The following is a 13,696-nucleotide window of genomic DNA, read 5'->3' on the forward strand; positions in this document are numbered from 1 at the left end:
TTTGTGAATCAGTTCATTTTCGGGCTACTAGCTCTCATTTTCGGGCTACCCTCCTGATGTTTCTGAGCAAAATGACAGTTTTCAAAATTTAGGGCGCCCTCCCTACATTTTAGAGCGACCGCCTTTTTCGAAAAACAAACAAACACGAGCTACCGCTCGTGATTTTAGGGCGACCGCTCTATCGCGTATTCTAGGGTTTCAGAACTTTCATTTATCCCCAAATCAAACCCTAACCTTCTAAACACCACAAGTTGAGAGAGAGGACATGGAGAGAGAGGACCTAACCTCCGATTCGTCGTTGTCGGTCATCCAACCGCCGAATCTCATCTCTACACCTCTCTCCGGCGTCGATCTCGCACCTCGTCTTTGCCAAGTCCTTCAGCAACCAAATCCTCACCGTTTGCAGCCATCTCTCTCATTCTCTCCTCTCCATTCCTTCAATGGCTGCAAGGTAACACTCTCCTCCTCTTCAATCTCTCTATTTCTCATCTCATAGTTCTCCCTTGGCGGATTTTTCGAACTCTAGGTTGTTTGGGTTAGCTTAGAGATGCAATTTTCAAGCCTATATCACCCCCTAGAACCCGAATCTCGAAATTTTTTGGGGATTTGCGCCTCCATTGTCGAGTACTGTTTCTCAGACAAAAACGGACGCCTTACCCTCATTTTAGGGCGGCCCTCCCATTATTTCTGAGCTTCACCAACTCATATATCTCATCATTTTCCTGACTCTCATTTGCGCTAACATTACACCCCTAGCATTGCATTTGTATTTTTCTTTTTGCATTTCATAGGGCTCTTGCAAGACGCTCAAAGGATGAGAAGCTTTCTATGGATGGGTTCTACACTCCAATCAGGTTCAACATCTAAAACCCTTCCGCTTTTCATCTTTTCTTCATCCGTGTGACATCGACTCGACACCGGGGACGGTGCCTGAATCAAGTCTGGGGGGGACACACTAACAAAGTTTTGAGCCTTGTGAGCATTACATAATTGCATTCTCATCCAAAAAAAAAAGTGCATCTTCATCATAGATCCAAATAGGGTTACGTGCATTTGTATATTGAGTCTCACGATAGGTCTCTACTTAGGTTGCATATTGCACAAGTTCATATAGGTATAGGCATGCATACACTCATTTGCATAAGAGGTTGGTCAAATGATGATGTGGGAGGAGTAGAGCGAGGCTGTTTTGAAAGGTTTGAGAAACCGGACTTGGGATCCCCTTAGTAGCTGAATGGATTGTCGTGTGAAGCAGAAATAGTCAATCTAGTCCTAGAACGAGCGATTGTTATGTGGGATGATTTACCTCCTAAGGTCTAGGCGGATTAGAAGCTACGAACCAAGCGCAAACGTCTCCCCAAGAACCATTCTTCTATCTCTAAGTTTAGTAAGCCCATAGCATACAAAAAATCCCGAATAAATAAAGTAGCATCCCGACACTCCGCTGTCATTAGCTCGTTAATGAAAATCATTCGAGGACATGAGTGCATTAGAAACTGATGGCTCGGGTCTAAGTTGTGGGGCGAATATACCAAAAAGGTATGTCACTCGCCAACTTCAACGTCCTAGAAGTCCGGGATGTTTCAAAAAAAAAAAAAGAGAGAGAAAGAAAAAGAAAAGAAAAGAAAAACCAAAATGAATAAAGAAAGAAGAATAGGGCGAGGTAGAATCACAAAAATATGGGCTAGATCATGCATAGAGATTGCATAGGATGTGTTTGAGAGACATGCTCGGCAAGGTGCGTATAATCTACCTTAGACTACGGGGGGCGATAGAAGTTCCATTAGTAGCCGTTTGTTTGAATGCTAGAAGGCTAGAGTATGCTAAGCTCGATTCCATTCACGGTGACTTTTTCCCGGATAGACAAGCCAACCTTAGATCCCATTCAAGTTTGATCATAACCTCTCAGGCCTTAGACATTTTCACGATCATGTGTTTCGTTCGAGGACGAACAAACGTTCAAGTCTGGGGGGATTTGATCATATCATCTTTACTTGAGAATTTTATGAGTGATTGGGATCTTTATCATCGGAATCATGTGCATATGAGTCGTCTAGGGGTAGAGTAGGTCCTTGTTTTGTCCATTTCAGGATCAGGTGGTGAGTGAAGTCTCCGGGAGAAAACAACGAAAAAAATCAGACGAAAACGCGGAATGTGGAACAAGAGCAAAAACAGGCTACCGCCCTAGAAAGAGATCTGGCCGCCCTAAAGTGATAGAAGCCTCGAGATTTAACAGAAAATTCAGGAGGGCCGCCCATAAGTTCTGCCGACCGCCCGAAAATGTGAAGCATATTCGGGCTCCCGCCCTGAAACACAAAGAGACCGCCCATTTCTGTCTGACGAAATTCCTTTGTTGTTTTGGGTCATTTCCAAGCCCATTAGTGAGAAAGAAGAAAGTCCTAGGGTTTGCTGAACAAAAGAGGAAAGAGGGAAAGAAAAAAGGGGATCTTTTGGCCATTTTGAAAGGGGAGAAACTCACTTGGGGGAAAACTTGGAGCTTGGGAGACTTGGAGAAGAAGAGAAGTGATCATCACCATTGAAGACCAATCTAAGCATTCCTTTCTCTTATCTATCATGTTTTCTTCCTTTGAGTATGGAGTAGAACCCTAGTTGTGGGGGAGGGGTCCCCCTTTTATGTATGGATGTTGGGTTTTCAATCTATGGTACTCTTTTAGTTGTTTCTATTGGTTTGATATCTCATCCTTCATGCTTTTGATCTTGGCAAAACCTTGATTGAATGATCTTAGAACAACATTGATCATAGACATATGGGAATGATGTTTTGACCTAGACATCAAATGAACAAAGCATTCACATTGAGAGATGGTTTGACTTGTTTAGGGTTTATGATAGGGGTTGTTAATGCATCTAGGAGTCTTCTAGATCATTGAGAGATGGGTAGTTGATTTTCTAGGTAGTAGATCTAAGCTTGAGAGAGAAAGATCTTATACAAAGAGCCTTGAAATCCCCAATTAGAAATGATGATCATGAGTGCCATCACATTTTGAACATCCATACCCGTGAAAGGGACCCCGAACCCACAACATTCGTGTCCAATCGTTTTCATCACACAAGTTTCGTTTGCTCAGTTGACCCTCATTTCATATTTACATTTTCACAAACACCTTGCAATCAATATTTCCCATCACCTTTGATCTAGTTTAAGAATGGATTAACACAACCTAGTCCTCGTGATCGACCCCGGTACTACAACTACCGTATACTTGCGGATAGTGGTACGAATCGGGTTACAAATTTAGAACTCGGTGCGTGCACATCATTTATATTAACACTAAACAAATTACTCTAATACGTCAACCACATACTCTAATGACTGGTTCGCTCCATTTTCATTTTTGTCTCTTTAAATCTTTATTATTTAATTTTTTTACCCAAAAAATATAAAAAAAGTTAATATATCTCAATTTTGTCGGGGAAATAAACGGTCATTATTTTTTATAATTAACGAATATGCAAAAAATTGTTGCAAGATGGTTTCGTATTTCTGTCAAGTGAGCAAATTTTCCATAATAACTTGTCCGAATATTATAGATTGGGATTGGATAAGATCCAAACATTGTGGGTAGCATTATGCATCTATGAAAAAGGCCCATTAGTTGGGCTGAACAAAAGGCCCAATTAAGGCTCATAAAGCCCATTTAATTAAAGGAAATCTGAGCCCATTCATCGCCCTGCCATCCGTACATATTATTTGAAACCGTTGAATTAATAGCAAGTGGACTTTATAAGTGCCGAACATTTTTACTGTTCAAAAGGTTGCTTTGTACATGTGAAAATGTGGAGATAGTATATTCCCCCACCCACCTTCAAAATCCACTCAAATTATATATATATATATATATATATATATATATGTGTGTGTGTGCGTGTATATGTATATATGTATGATTTGTTTATAACTTTTCCATTTGGATGAATGTCACTATGAGTGACACATAATCAAAGTTACAGCACTTTGGGATATTATAAATTTTTAAAATTTATCTACCTTTCATTTTACCAAATACATTCTACTACATCAAGATTTAAAAACGCCCATATCCACCGACATTCTTTAATTACAACTTTTCGAATATCCAATACGTGTGTGTATATTATATATAGGGTAAAACCCCTAAAAAACCTCCAACTTGCAAAAATATATACAAATAAATTTTCAACTTGAAAAACTGTCATTCAATTTCCGAACTTGTAACTTGTCACTGAATAAAACCTCGAACTTGCAAATTATTGTTCTAATAAACTTTTGACCGATTTGACCACAATTTCAAACGATCAGAAATCCACGTATTGACGGATTGTAGATGTCATTTTTTAAATTAAAATTGATAACGTGTATAAGGTGACATCAGCAATCCGTTAATAACGTAGATTTTCGGTCAAAGGTTTATTAGATCAATAATTTGCAAGTTCGAGGTTTTATTCAATGACAAGTTACAAGTTCGGGGATTGAATGATAGTTTTTCAAGTTGAAGGTTTATTTGTATATATTTTTGCAAGTTGGAGGTTTTTTAGGGGTTTTACCCTTATATATATATATATGCATATATATATATATATATATGCATATATTTAATTTTAGAAAAGTTTGCAAAAATAGTTTACTGAAAAATATATTATTTGTAGAGAATCTCCTTGGTCATGGGAATTTTTGTTTTATGGAAAACGAATAAAAAAAAAGTTTTTTCCAAGGCAATTTTATTTTTATTTTTCTAGCAGGGGTTAATATCTATTTTAACAAAAATGGATGCAAATTTAGTTTTCCACCATGGATTTGTTTAGACCATATTGCACGTATACCAATTACATTTAAACGAAAAATAAATATACCAATGGAATATAAAAACTTGGAAGATTATAGTCAACCGTTTTATGTAGAAGGAAAAAATATACAATATTAGATAAATAAAACATTGTAACTTTATGTATGGACCATGTTTCGTTGAAAATGTTTTTTTTTTTGGTAAAATATTTCGTTGAAAATGTTCCATGCAGCATCTATTTTCTATAAGATGGTGATATGTATTATTATTATTTTTGTTGAAAAGAAGTGGAAGGTAAATGATAGTGTATGTTTCCTGTTCATATATTATATATATATATATATATATATGTATAATATATCATAATTACAAAGATTTGTATAATCATGCCTCATTTTCCCGTTCCTTGAATTCTAAGAAAGAAATACCTTATTCATTGGTTTTAATTTGTCTTACTGTCCAAAAATGCTCGGAAACATTATGAGTTTTGCTCGGAACATCGATATATTTATTGATAATTGGACTGCTTTTTTTATAATCTACGTATGATATTGAATCATTATCTTACAAGTCCCTATTCTTTTCGTATAATTATCTCTCATAATTTCAGTTTTATATTCTATATATAACTATTTTATTCAACCTTCCTTTCATTATATATATGTATACATATACATATATATATTCAAGATTTTGTCCCACGATCTATAAATTTTGTTTCTTATATATGTAAAAATTATTTTTCTAGCCAGAGATTGTGTATTAGGAGTTGATATATTTGGAAAGATATGTAAGTAGGTACGTATTACGAATTTGATATATATATATGTAAGTAGGCTTAAAATATAAAGTTATGTTTTTTTATGACATTTGAAAAAGAGTTTGAAAATCATAAATTATGGAATTCATGCTTATGTAGTCCCAACATTCTATGATCCAAACTATATTAACTTCGATTACATATGATAGGATTAGAGATTTAGATTGGTCATAGTCGACCTTATATTTAATTTATTAAAATAAACAAAACATCTAAAATGAAGGAAATGCTTGTGTATTTATAGATTGTTATTCCAATATAATAATTTTGTCAAATATAGAAAGTAAAGTAAGCAATCATAGAAGGAAGTATTATTTTCCAATGTTTGATGCCCTAATCTTGACCAAAATTAAATTTAAATATTACTTCTAAGAAACATAGAGCATAAGATAAGATAGTCTTCTCAATTGAAAAATACAGTGTATACACATACACATATATATATGTATGTATGTACTCCTTTGTATACACAGTATTTTCAACTTTATATTTCGTCAACTATATAATATACGAGTCACCCTACCAAAATGGCCTCCAAAACACCATAAAATAAATATTTTTTCCGCATCTAACGCACAAAGCGATCTCTCTTTTTATTTTATATATTTTATTTTGATTATTGTTATTGAATATTGCACCATATGCTTCATCTTCTTCTCGTTCTTCTCCTCCTCAATGGCCTTGAAATTTTCCCACATTCTCTTCATCGTCCTTTGTCTCTCTCTCTTCTTCCTCCTCCGTCGCGTATCCACGGCGGCTCCGTCACTGCACCACCGCCGGCGTTACCCTTCCGCTAGCTCCTCCGTCAACCACCGGAAAGTCCTCTCCCACAACTTCGACTTCACGCCGTTCCAACGCCGTCGCGGTGGACGTCCACGCAACGGCAGCTCCGTCAAACCACGCGGCAGCGGAGGAGAGGCGGAGGAAGACGACGGCGGCGAGATCGATCCTCGTTACGGAGTTGACAAACGCCGTGTTCCGACCGGACCGAACCCGTTGCACCATTGAGAACGTTTGTATGCTTTTCTTTGTGCATGATTTACTCTATTTTAAGACAGAGACTAGATCATCTACTTAATACCTTTTTTTAATTATAATTAGATCAGTTAGTGGAAAAAAGAATTGGAGAAGATTAACTATAAATTTGTTATTTTGATTATTTTCCAAAATATTCGACGAGTATTCGTAAATATGTATTCATTTACTAAATGAATTTTCATTCATTTTCTTTTTTCTTTCTGTTGTTTTGATACTATAATAGATGGATAATAAATAAATTCATGAAATTAATTTTTTTGGGATGAAAATTTAAATTTATTATTTATGGGATCGTTGATGGTAATGATTAATGTATGTATAATTGCTTTGACTTTCGGATAAACCAACCAGTAGCTGCGACGGCACGTCTCACTCAGTCTCATAGATTTTCTAGATGCATCATATTTTCCAAAAATGATTTTTTTTTTTTAATTTAATAATAAATAGAATATATACATTGATTAGTGCAGAAGTTGATGCACGTATTATTACAAAACTCAAAATTAGCGATGTACTTATTATCATGATTGAAGTGTATTATCTATACGACGGACCATTATACGAATCCGTGCAGCACTTAGGTGCGTATATACATGTGTGTACACCTCGTAAAATCATTCACGGGAACTATATAAAAACATCATTTTATTGTATTATATACAAGATTCGGGTGTCTACAGTCACGGTTCATTTATTTAAAAATCGATTAAATTTAAATAATTATTAGATTATAAATTTTAGAAATTCGAAATATTCGAATCCGAATTAATCGGATTTAACCGTTCGTCTACATATATATCATCAATTAATATACAATCAAACTAGTATATGTTTATATAGTTTTGTAATTATAGTATATAAATAAAGAGATCTTTTACATTTTCTACAATAATGTTACAGAAGTGAGTATATTTATTATTATAACCAATATATATCGGACTATTATTTTGTTACAATTTTAATTAGACACAAGTGATCTAAACCAAATAGAACCGATTGAAAACAAATATATGTTTGGTTATAAATTTTCAAAATCCAAAATAACTAAATAAATTGAATCAAACCGTTTCCTCCATCCATTGTAAATTAGAAATATTTGGGGCTTTATTGAGAAAACCAAGAAAAATGTGGGGCTCTTTTGTTATTTTATCAGGTGAAACGCAAACGTGAACCCCCCGACGCCAACGCCGACGCCGACGCCGCTGCGTCTGGCACGGCCACAATTCCATGATCCGTAACTAAAAAACGTTCAAGGCAAAGCACCGACCAAGCCGAACTGATCTCTCGAATTTTCAGAGGAAAGGGGGCGAAAATGGCGTCTTTGCTCGTTTCCTCTCTTCCATGTCCGAAGCCATGTCCCAATCTCCTTCCTTTCACGCCGACAGAAGCAGCTTCAGTCGCCTGTAAACGTCGGGCTTCGGTCGCGGCAGCTTCTCCGAGAGACGATAACGACGTCGTGGGCGATTCTTCTCAGAAATCGACGAGGTTCGTCACGTTTCTCGGAAAAGGTGGCTCTGGAAAGACTACCGCCGCCATTTTCGCCGCCCAGGTATCGTCTTTTTGGGTCCAAGCTTTTGTTGTTTTGTTCTTGTAAATTCCTTGTTCTGGTTCTGAGATTCGTTCCAAACCCTGGAAGTGATTGTGTTCGGTGTACGGCATTTTGATTTCTCGGGTTTATGGAAACTTACATTTCGACTTTGGAGCCGGAAATTCCATATTTTTACTTTGCTTCAACGAATTTTGATGTCAGTTTTCGATTCACAGTATCAGATTCTGAAATCCAATCGTAGCTACATAGAACTTTCCCCAGAAGTAGCCGTCTTTAGATGTAAAAAAATCTCCACTTTCCATTAAAATTCTACTTTTGACGGCGTCTGAAATCTGGCCATTGATGGTGTGATATGCGTTTGATTAGTTTGACTTCTGGGTTCTGACTGAGATTAATGTTTCTCTCTGATTTTGATGTAGAACATTGTAGTTGATTCTGCTAATTTACATGCCTTTTGAGATATCGTTTCATTCATACCCGTAGTGAACTAATCTCATTGAAGTAGGAAAACTCTACAAAGTTTCATCTTTTTGCGTTCAGATATTTGTATAACTCTGAAACCTGTCTATTCATTATATCTGTGTTGTTGTGTGAAGAGGTTGAAACAGTGTGGCTTAACTAGTTTGTTTGGAACATGTCTTTATCGTCCGTTCGGTGGCTGGCTGCTGGTAGCATTACGCAATGGCTGGGCTTAATACATGCTTGGTGGTGCATAATCAAGACCCTTCTGCTGATTACCTTCTAGGAACCAAGATCGGGACTTCACCTACGTTATATAACGACTATCTTTCTGTGGTTAGGCTGGAAACCACAAAGGTCTGTCCTTTTCTTGTTGTGAATTTGCTTTCGGGTCTTTGTCTTGAGCCTGAATATGCTAAAGAAAACTGTCTGGTAAAAAATGGCAGATGCTTCTGGAACCTCTAAACCAGCTCAAGCGTCAGATTCTCGGCTTAATATGACCCAAGGGGTTCTTGAAGGGGTGGGTATGTGACAAAACTCGGGCTTTTTCATGTTGTGGTGAGATCTGGTTTCCGGCTGCTCAATTTCATTTGGGTGTAGTAGGTGGTAGGAGAAGAGCTAGGAGTGCTTCCTGGGATGGATTCCATCTTACCAATGTTGGAGCTCGAGAGATTTGTCGGGTTCATAAGGCAAGCAACCCGAAAGAACTGCAAAGGGCAAGGCTTTGATGTGGTAATATACGACGGTATTAGCAGTGAGGACAATCTCCGGATGATAGGTGTTAGCAGTAAAGCAAGGTTTTTTCACAATCTTTTTCCGCCTTTCTTCTCCTGATATACTTCAACAAGTTTGCTTCTTTTTTTGATGTGCTTTGCTCTGGAATGTGATGTCAGGCTATACTTGAAATATTTGAGGAGTTTGGCTGAGAAGACTGACCTCGGAAGACTGGCAGGCCCTTCTATTATGAGACTTGTCGACGAGGCTGTGAACATAACCGGTAACAGGTCTTCTCTCAATGGTATGAAAAGTTCGGAGATATGGGATACTTTGGATCGTTTCTTGGAGGTATGTTTTTTTTCCATTTACTTGGATCGATTCTCTAATGTCGTCTTGCTTCTGTTCTTACCTTTCGGGTTTGTGAAAATGTGCAGAGAGGAGCTTCTGCAGTAAGAGAATCATCCAAAGTCGGGTGCTTTCTCGTGATGAACCCTAACAATCCCATGTCTGTGACATCTGCATTAAGATATTGGGGCTGTACAATACAAGCTGGTGCTCATGTTTCTGGGGCTTTCGCTCTTCCTTCTCCTCATCTCGATGATGGGTCGGAGATTACAGTGAAAGAGGAGTTTTTGCCGCTGCCATTTGCTTCAGCGTCGGTTCCACATCCGAGCACTGGTCTGGACTGGAACAAAGTTCTCCTAAACCGGGCTAACTCCGCTGCTCGGGATCTCCTTTCGAAAACCTTAAGCCATGGAAGCAGCCTGATGACGTCAGTGATGTTTGATACATCAAAGAAACAAGTGACCCTTTTCATGCCTGGGTTTGACAAATCAGAGATCAAGCTCTACCAGGTAAATCTTCTCTTTGCTCCTGCCCTTGTCTTATGATAGTTCTTGTCTGAAACAAGCAACTGGAATACGTATATTCATGTGTATACATACGGTTTGAAAGTAGGAACTGAGGTTAAATTCTCGGATTCTTTGATGAAACTGCAGTACAGTGGGGGATCCGAGTTATTGGTGGAAGCAGGAGACCAGAGGCGAGTGATCCATCTGCCATCTCAGATTCAAGGGAAGGTAGGAGGAGCCAAGTTCATGGACAGAAGTCTCATCATCACAATGCGGTAAGGAAACAAAAACCACATTTTCAAGAAATTATTCATCTTTTTATACATAAGAGATTGTATTTTATCCCCCAAAAGAAATAAAAACCAAAGTGAAATGAGATCAAGAAGCTAAGCATTTCGGACGATCTTCGGAAGAGTAGGCGAGTTTCTCGTTGCCGTGAACACGAGGGCTCTGATACTTTGGCAAGACAGAGGCCGTGATAACGATGCCGCTGAGCAGAGCCAAGCCGAGACCAAGACCGTTGACAATCATTGATTCGGGACAACGTTTTCGGATGTTCCTGTTGGTCTGTAAGAACGTTAGCTTCTCCAGTAGCCCTGTCTCGGCCGTGGCAACGGCCAGTCCGTACGTATAGAGGCCGAGAAACACATGCCATGGCAGAACTCTGGTTCTTGTCGTCCGTACTTCTCCTCTGTGCCAGAAACTCAAGAATCCCATCATCCACTGCTGGTACGGACAATGGTTTTATAACCGAACAGTTTAATTAATAACCAAACAATTGAATTGAACCAACTGGAATCGAAAAAACAACATATAACTATAATCAACAGAATTTGATGTAACAATCCAACGGTTATAATTTTTTCAGCTAAGAAACCGAATTCAATCATTCAATCTAAATAAAAAATAATTAAAGAATTGAAAATTTCTTTGAAAAATGAATATTTTTCCATTAAAATTTAAACCGAACCGATTTTCAAACCGAACTCAATATAAAAAAAAACAATCCGGATCAAAACCCAAGATAGCCACTTTAGTTTTAGGGTTTAACGCACGCAAATCAAGAGTACCGTGGCATTCTAGCACTTACTCATAATTCAGAGCTCCCAAATAAAAAGATATCCACTTTTCCGAGTAGAAGGAAAGATCTGCCCGATTTTTATTTGCACATATAGGACAAATGAACTAAATACCACGTCTTTTTTTTACTACCCCTTCTTTTTTTTTCAATTCATTTTTTTTCACATGTCTTCTGCCCTTCTAAACGTTTTTTTTTTCAATTCATTTTTTTCACATGTCTTCTGCCCTTCTAAACGGGACGTCGGCTCTAACAATTCCGTCTCTGTCTACCAAAACAACCGGAAATGTTTCAAAAAAAGTAGGCATACGTCGTACAAAAAGTTCACGCCCTTCTTTATCTCTAAAGATGGGGTGTCCTAACCATCCAACAGCTATTCCATCCCCATTGTCCATTGAACCCGCTCGGAATAATCGTAAAATCCCAAAAAAAATCTCTAATTTGCAAAAATATATACAAATAAACCTTCAACTTGAAAAACTATCGTTCAATCCCCGAACTTGTAACTTGTCACTGAATAAAACATCGAACTTGCAAATTATTGTTCTAATAAACCTTTGACCGGTTTGACCACAATTTCAGGCGATCAGAAATCCACGTATTAACGGATTGCTGGTGTCACCTTATACATGTTATCAATTTTAATTTAAAAAATGAAATCAGCAATCCGTCAATACGTGGATTTCCGATCGCTTGAAATTGTGGTCAAACCGGTCAAAAGTTTATTAGAGCAATAATTTGCAAGTTCTAGGTTTTATTCGGTGACAAGTTACAAATTCGGGGATTGAATGACAGTTTTTCAAGTTAAAGGTTTATTTGTATATATTTTTTGCAAGTGAGGGTTTTTTAGGGGTTTTATCCGCTTTTTTTAATAAAACTTGTAAAATTACATTCAAACCCCTTTTCTTTTAAGAGGACCGTACAAGACCCTGGGTTTTCAAAACGATAATTTGGCAATAATTTATACGATTAGCGATGGTCTAACCTGACACCCATATTATAAAATACAGCATTAATGTCAGTTTCAATAAAAGATTTATATAATATATGGTGGGGTTATGAGTAAAAGGCGTGTCAAGATCAATAAATGCGCCTTGTGTTCAATAATTCATTATTTAGCTTTGGAGGAGGAGGGGAATCTTCGTGTCCGATTGTTAAACAACAAGGAAAAGACCTCAAGTGGTCATAACAATAATATACGTCATTTTAAATTATTTCTTGTCGTTATTCAATGCGCTCCTCCACTCTATCAAGCAAGAAGACCGTGATGATTTTCATGGCTTTGCGTTGATAATTATCATGTATATGTATATGTATAAACCATAGAGATGTATGTATGCATTATGATCCTAATCTCTTCCCTTAACAAATGAAAATAGAGAGAGAGGGGGATATATACGCATAAATAATAGATAGTTTGGATATTTTGTAAAGTTGAGCCGAATTATCTAATTCATATGTAGAAATTGGAGAAGAAGCCAAATTGGCCATGGAACTTTGTCCAAATCCCAAACAGACCAGAAGCCAATGCGAGTCCTTGCAGCCACAGATGCACTGCTTTCTTCCTCTTCCTCGAGCCGGGCAACCATCTGTGTACCAGAATCGCTGCCAAAAACCCAAACCCACAACTTCTTCTCGGGTTCATAAGTAAGCTGCATGAGAGGGAAGTGAGTAGAATTTGCTTACCTTCTCCACTAACGAGGATGAAGCCGATCACCATCAGCAGAGGATGAAGAACCTGTACAAACAAACCCAGATTTTTTTTGTTTTTTTTTAAAAAGGATCAGAATTTCAAGATTAGAGATGAGAGGGAGGATGATTACAGAGTAGAGGAGGTCTCCATGGGAGGAGGAGCGAGGGAGGAAGCTGGACTTGAAAGAAAATGCCCACGAGAGGACAAGACCTGCAACTATCACACCACATACTCTTGCAATCGACACAAGTGGAAGCCTCGGTGATGAAGAACCCTCCTCCACACTCCCCATTCTCACTCTCTCTCTCAGTCCTCTAAAGTCTCCGAGCCATAATAGAGAGAGAGTGTCGCCGACAAAAGTCTTTCCGGAATCTATTAAACAAAAAAGGACTCGGCCTGATCGTGCATATTCACACTAGGCCCATTAGGATCATTCCTCTTTATCTCCCACAGCCCATTTGAACACATGCATGCGCATTTACATGTATAAAAGAAAAAACAAATACATATGTATAAATATAAAACACCCATCTACCATTCCATACCAAAAAACACTAATCAGTAATTTCCTAAAAATTCTTTTATTTTCCCAAAAGAAATTAAAAAAAAGGTCTCCAACTTTCAAACACAAAACACTCTTTTAACTGCATCCAAAGTCACAAAAACCAAAAGGGTCAAACAACATATCTGTCCGTACAGGGGGGGGG

At 37.6% G+C, this 13,696-nt stretch overlaps 3 protein-coding genes across 3 annotated transcripts; 2 read left to right on the plus strand and 1 right to left on the minus strand.

Moving 5' to 3' along the window:
- Positions 1–6,131: 6,131 nt before the first annotated feature.
- LOC104821965 (CLAVATA3/ESR (CLE)-related protein 12) lies at positions 6,132–6,770 on the plus strand. Its single transcript, XM_010553009.1, has one exon. The coding sequence runs from the start codon at positions 6,280–6,282 to the stop codon at positions 6,610–6,612; it is 333 nt and encodes a 110-aa protein (XP_010551311.1). The 5' UTR covers positions 6,132–6,279; the 3' UTR covers positions 6,613–6,770.
- Positions 6,771–7,822: 1,052 nt separating this feature from the next.
- Positions 7,823–10,863, plus strand: LOC104821967 (uncharacterized protein At1g26090, chloroplastic). Its single transcript, XM_010553011.2, is given in 8 exon segments — positions 7,823–8,191; positions 8,864–9,007; positions 9,097–9,124; positions 9,127–9,170; positions 9,254–9,447; positions 9,544–9,715; positions 9,802–10,221; positions 10,366–10,863. Coding segments are annotated over 8 exon segments (1,371 nt in total). The 5' UTR covers positions 7,823–7,954; the 3' UTR covers positions 10,498–10,863.
- On the minus strand, positions 10,495–13,346 carry LOC104821966 (probable transmembrane ascorbate ferrireductase 4). The gene is given in 4 exon segments (XM_010553010.1): positions 10,495–10,944; positions 12,696–12,901; positions 12,983–13,034; positions 13,120–13,346. Coding segments are annotated over 4 exon segments (768 nt in total). The 5' UTR covers positions 13,282–13,346; the 3' UTR covers positions 10,495–10,596.
- Between the last annotated feature and the right edge of the window lie 350 nt (positions 13,347–13,696).

The sequence above is a fragment of the Tarenaya hassleriana genome, unplaced genomic scaffold (assembly GCF_000463585.1).
Source record: "Tarenaya hassleriana unplaced genomic scaffold, ASM46358v1 Cleome35, whole genome shotgun sequence".
Taxonomy (NCBI): Eukaryota; Viridiplantae; Streptophyta; class Magnoliopsida; order Brassicales; family Cleomaceae; genus Tarenaya; species Tarenaya hassleriana.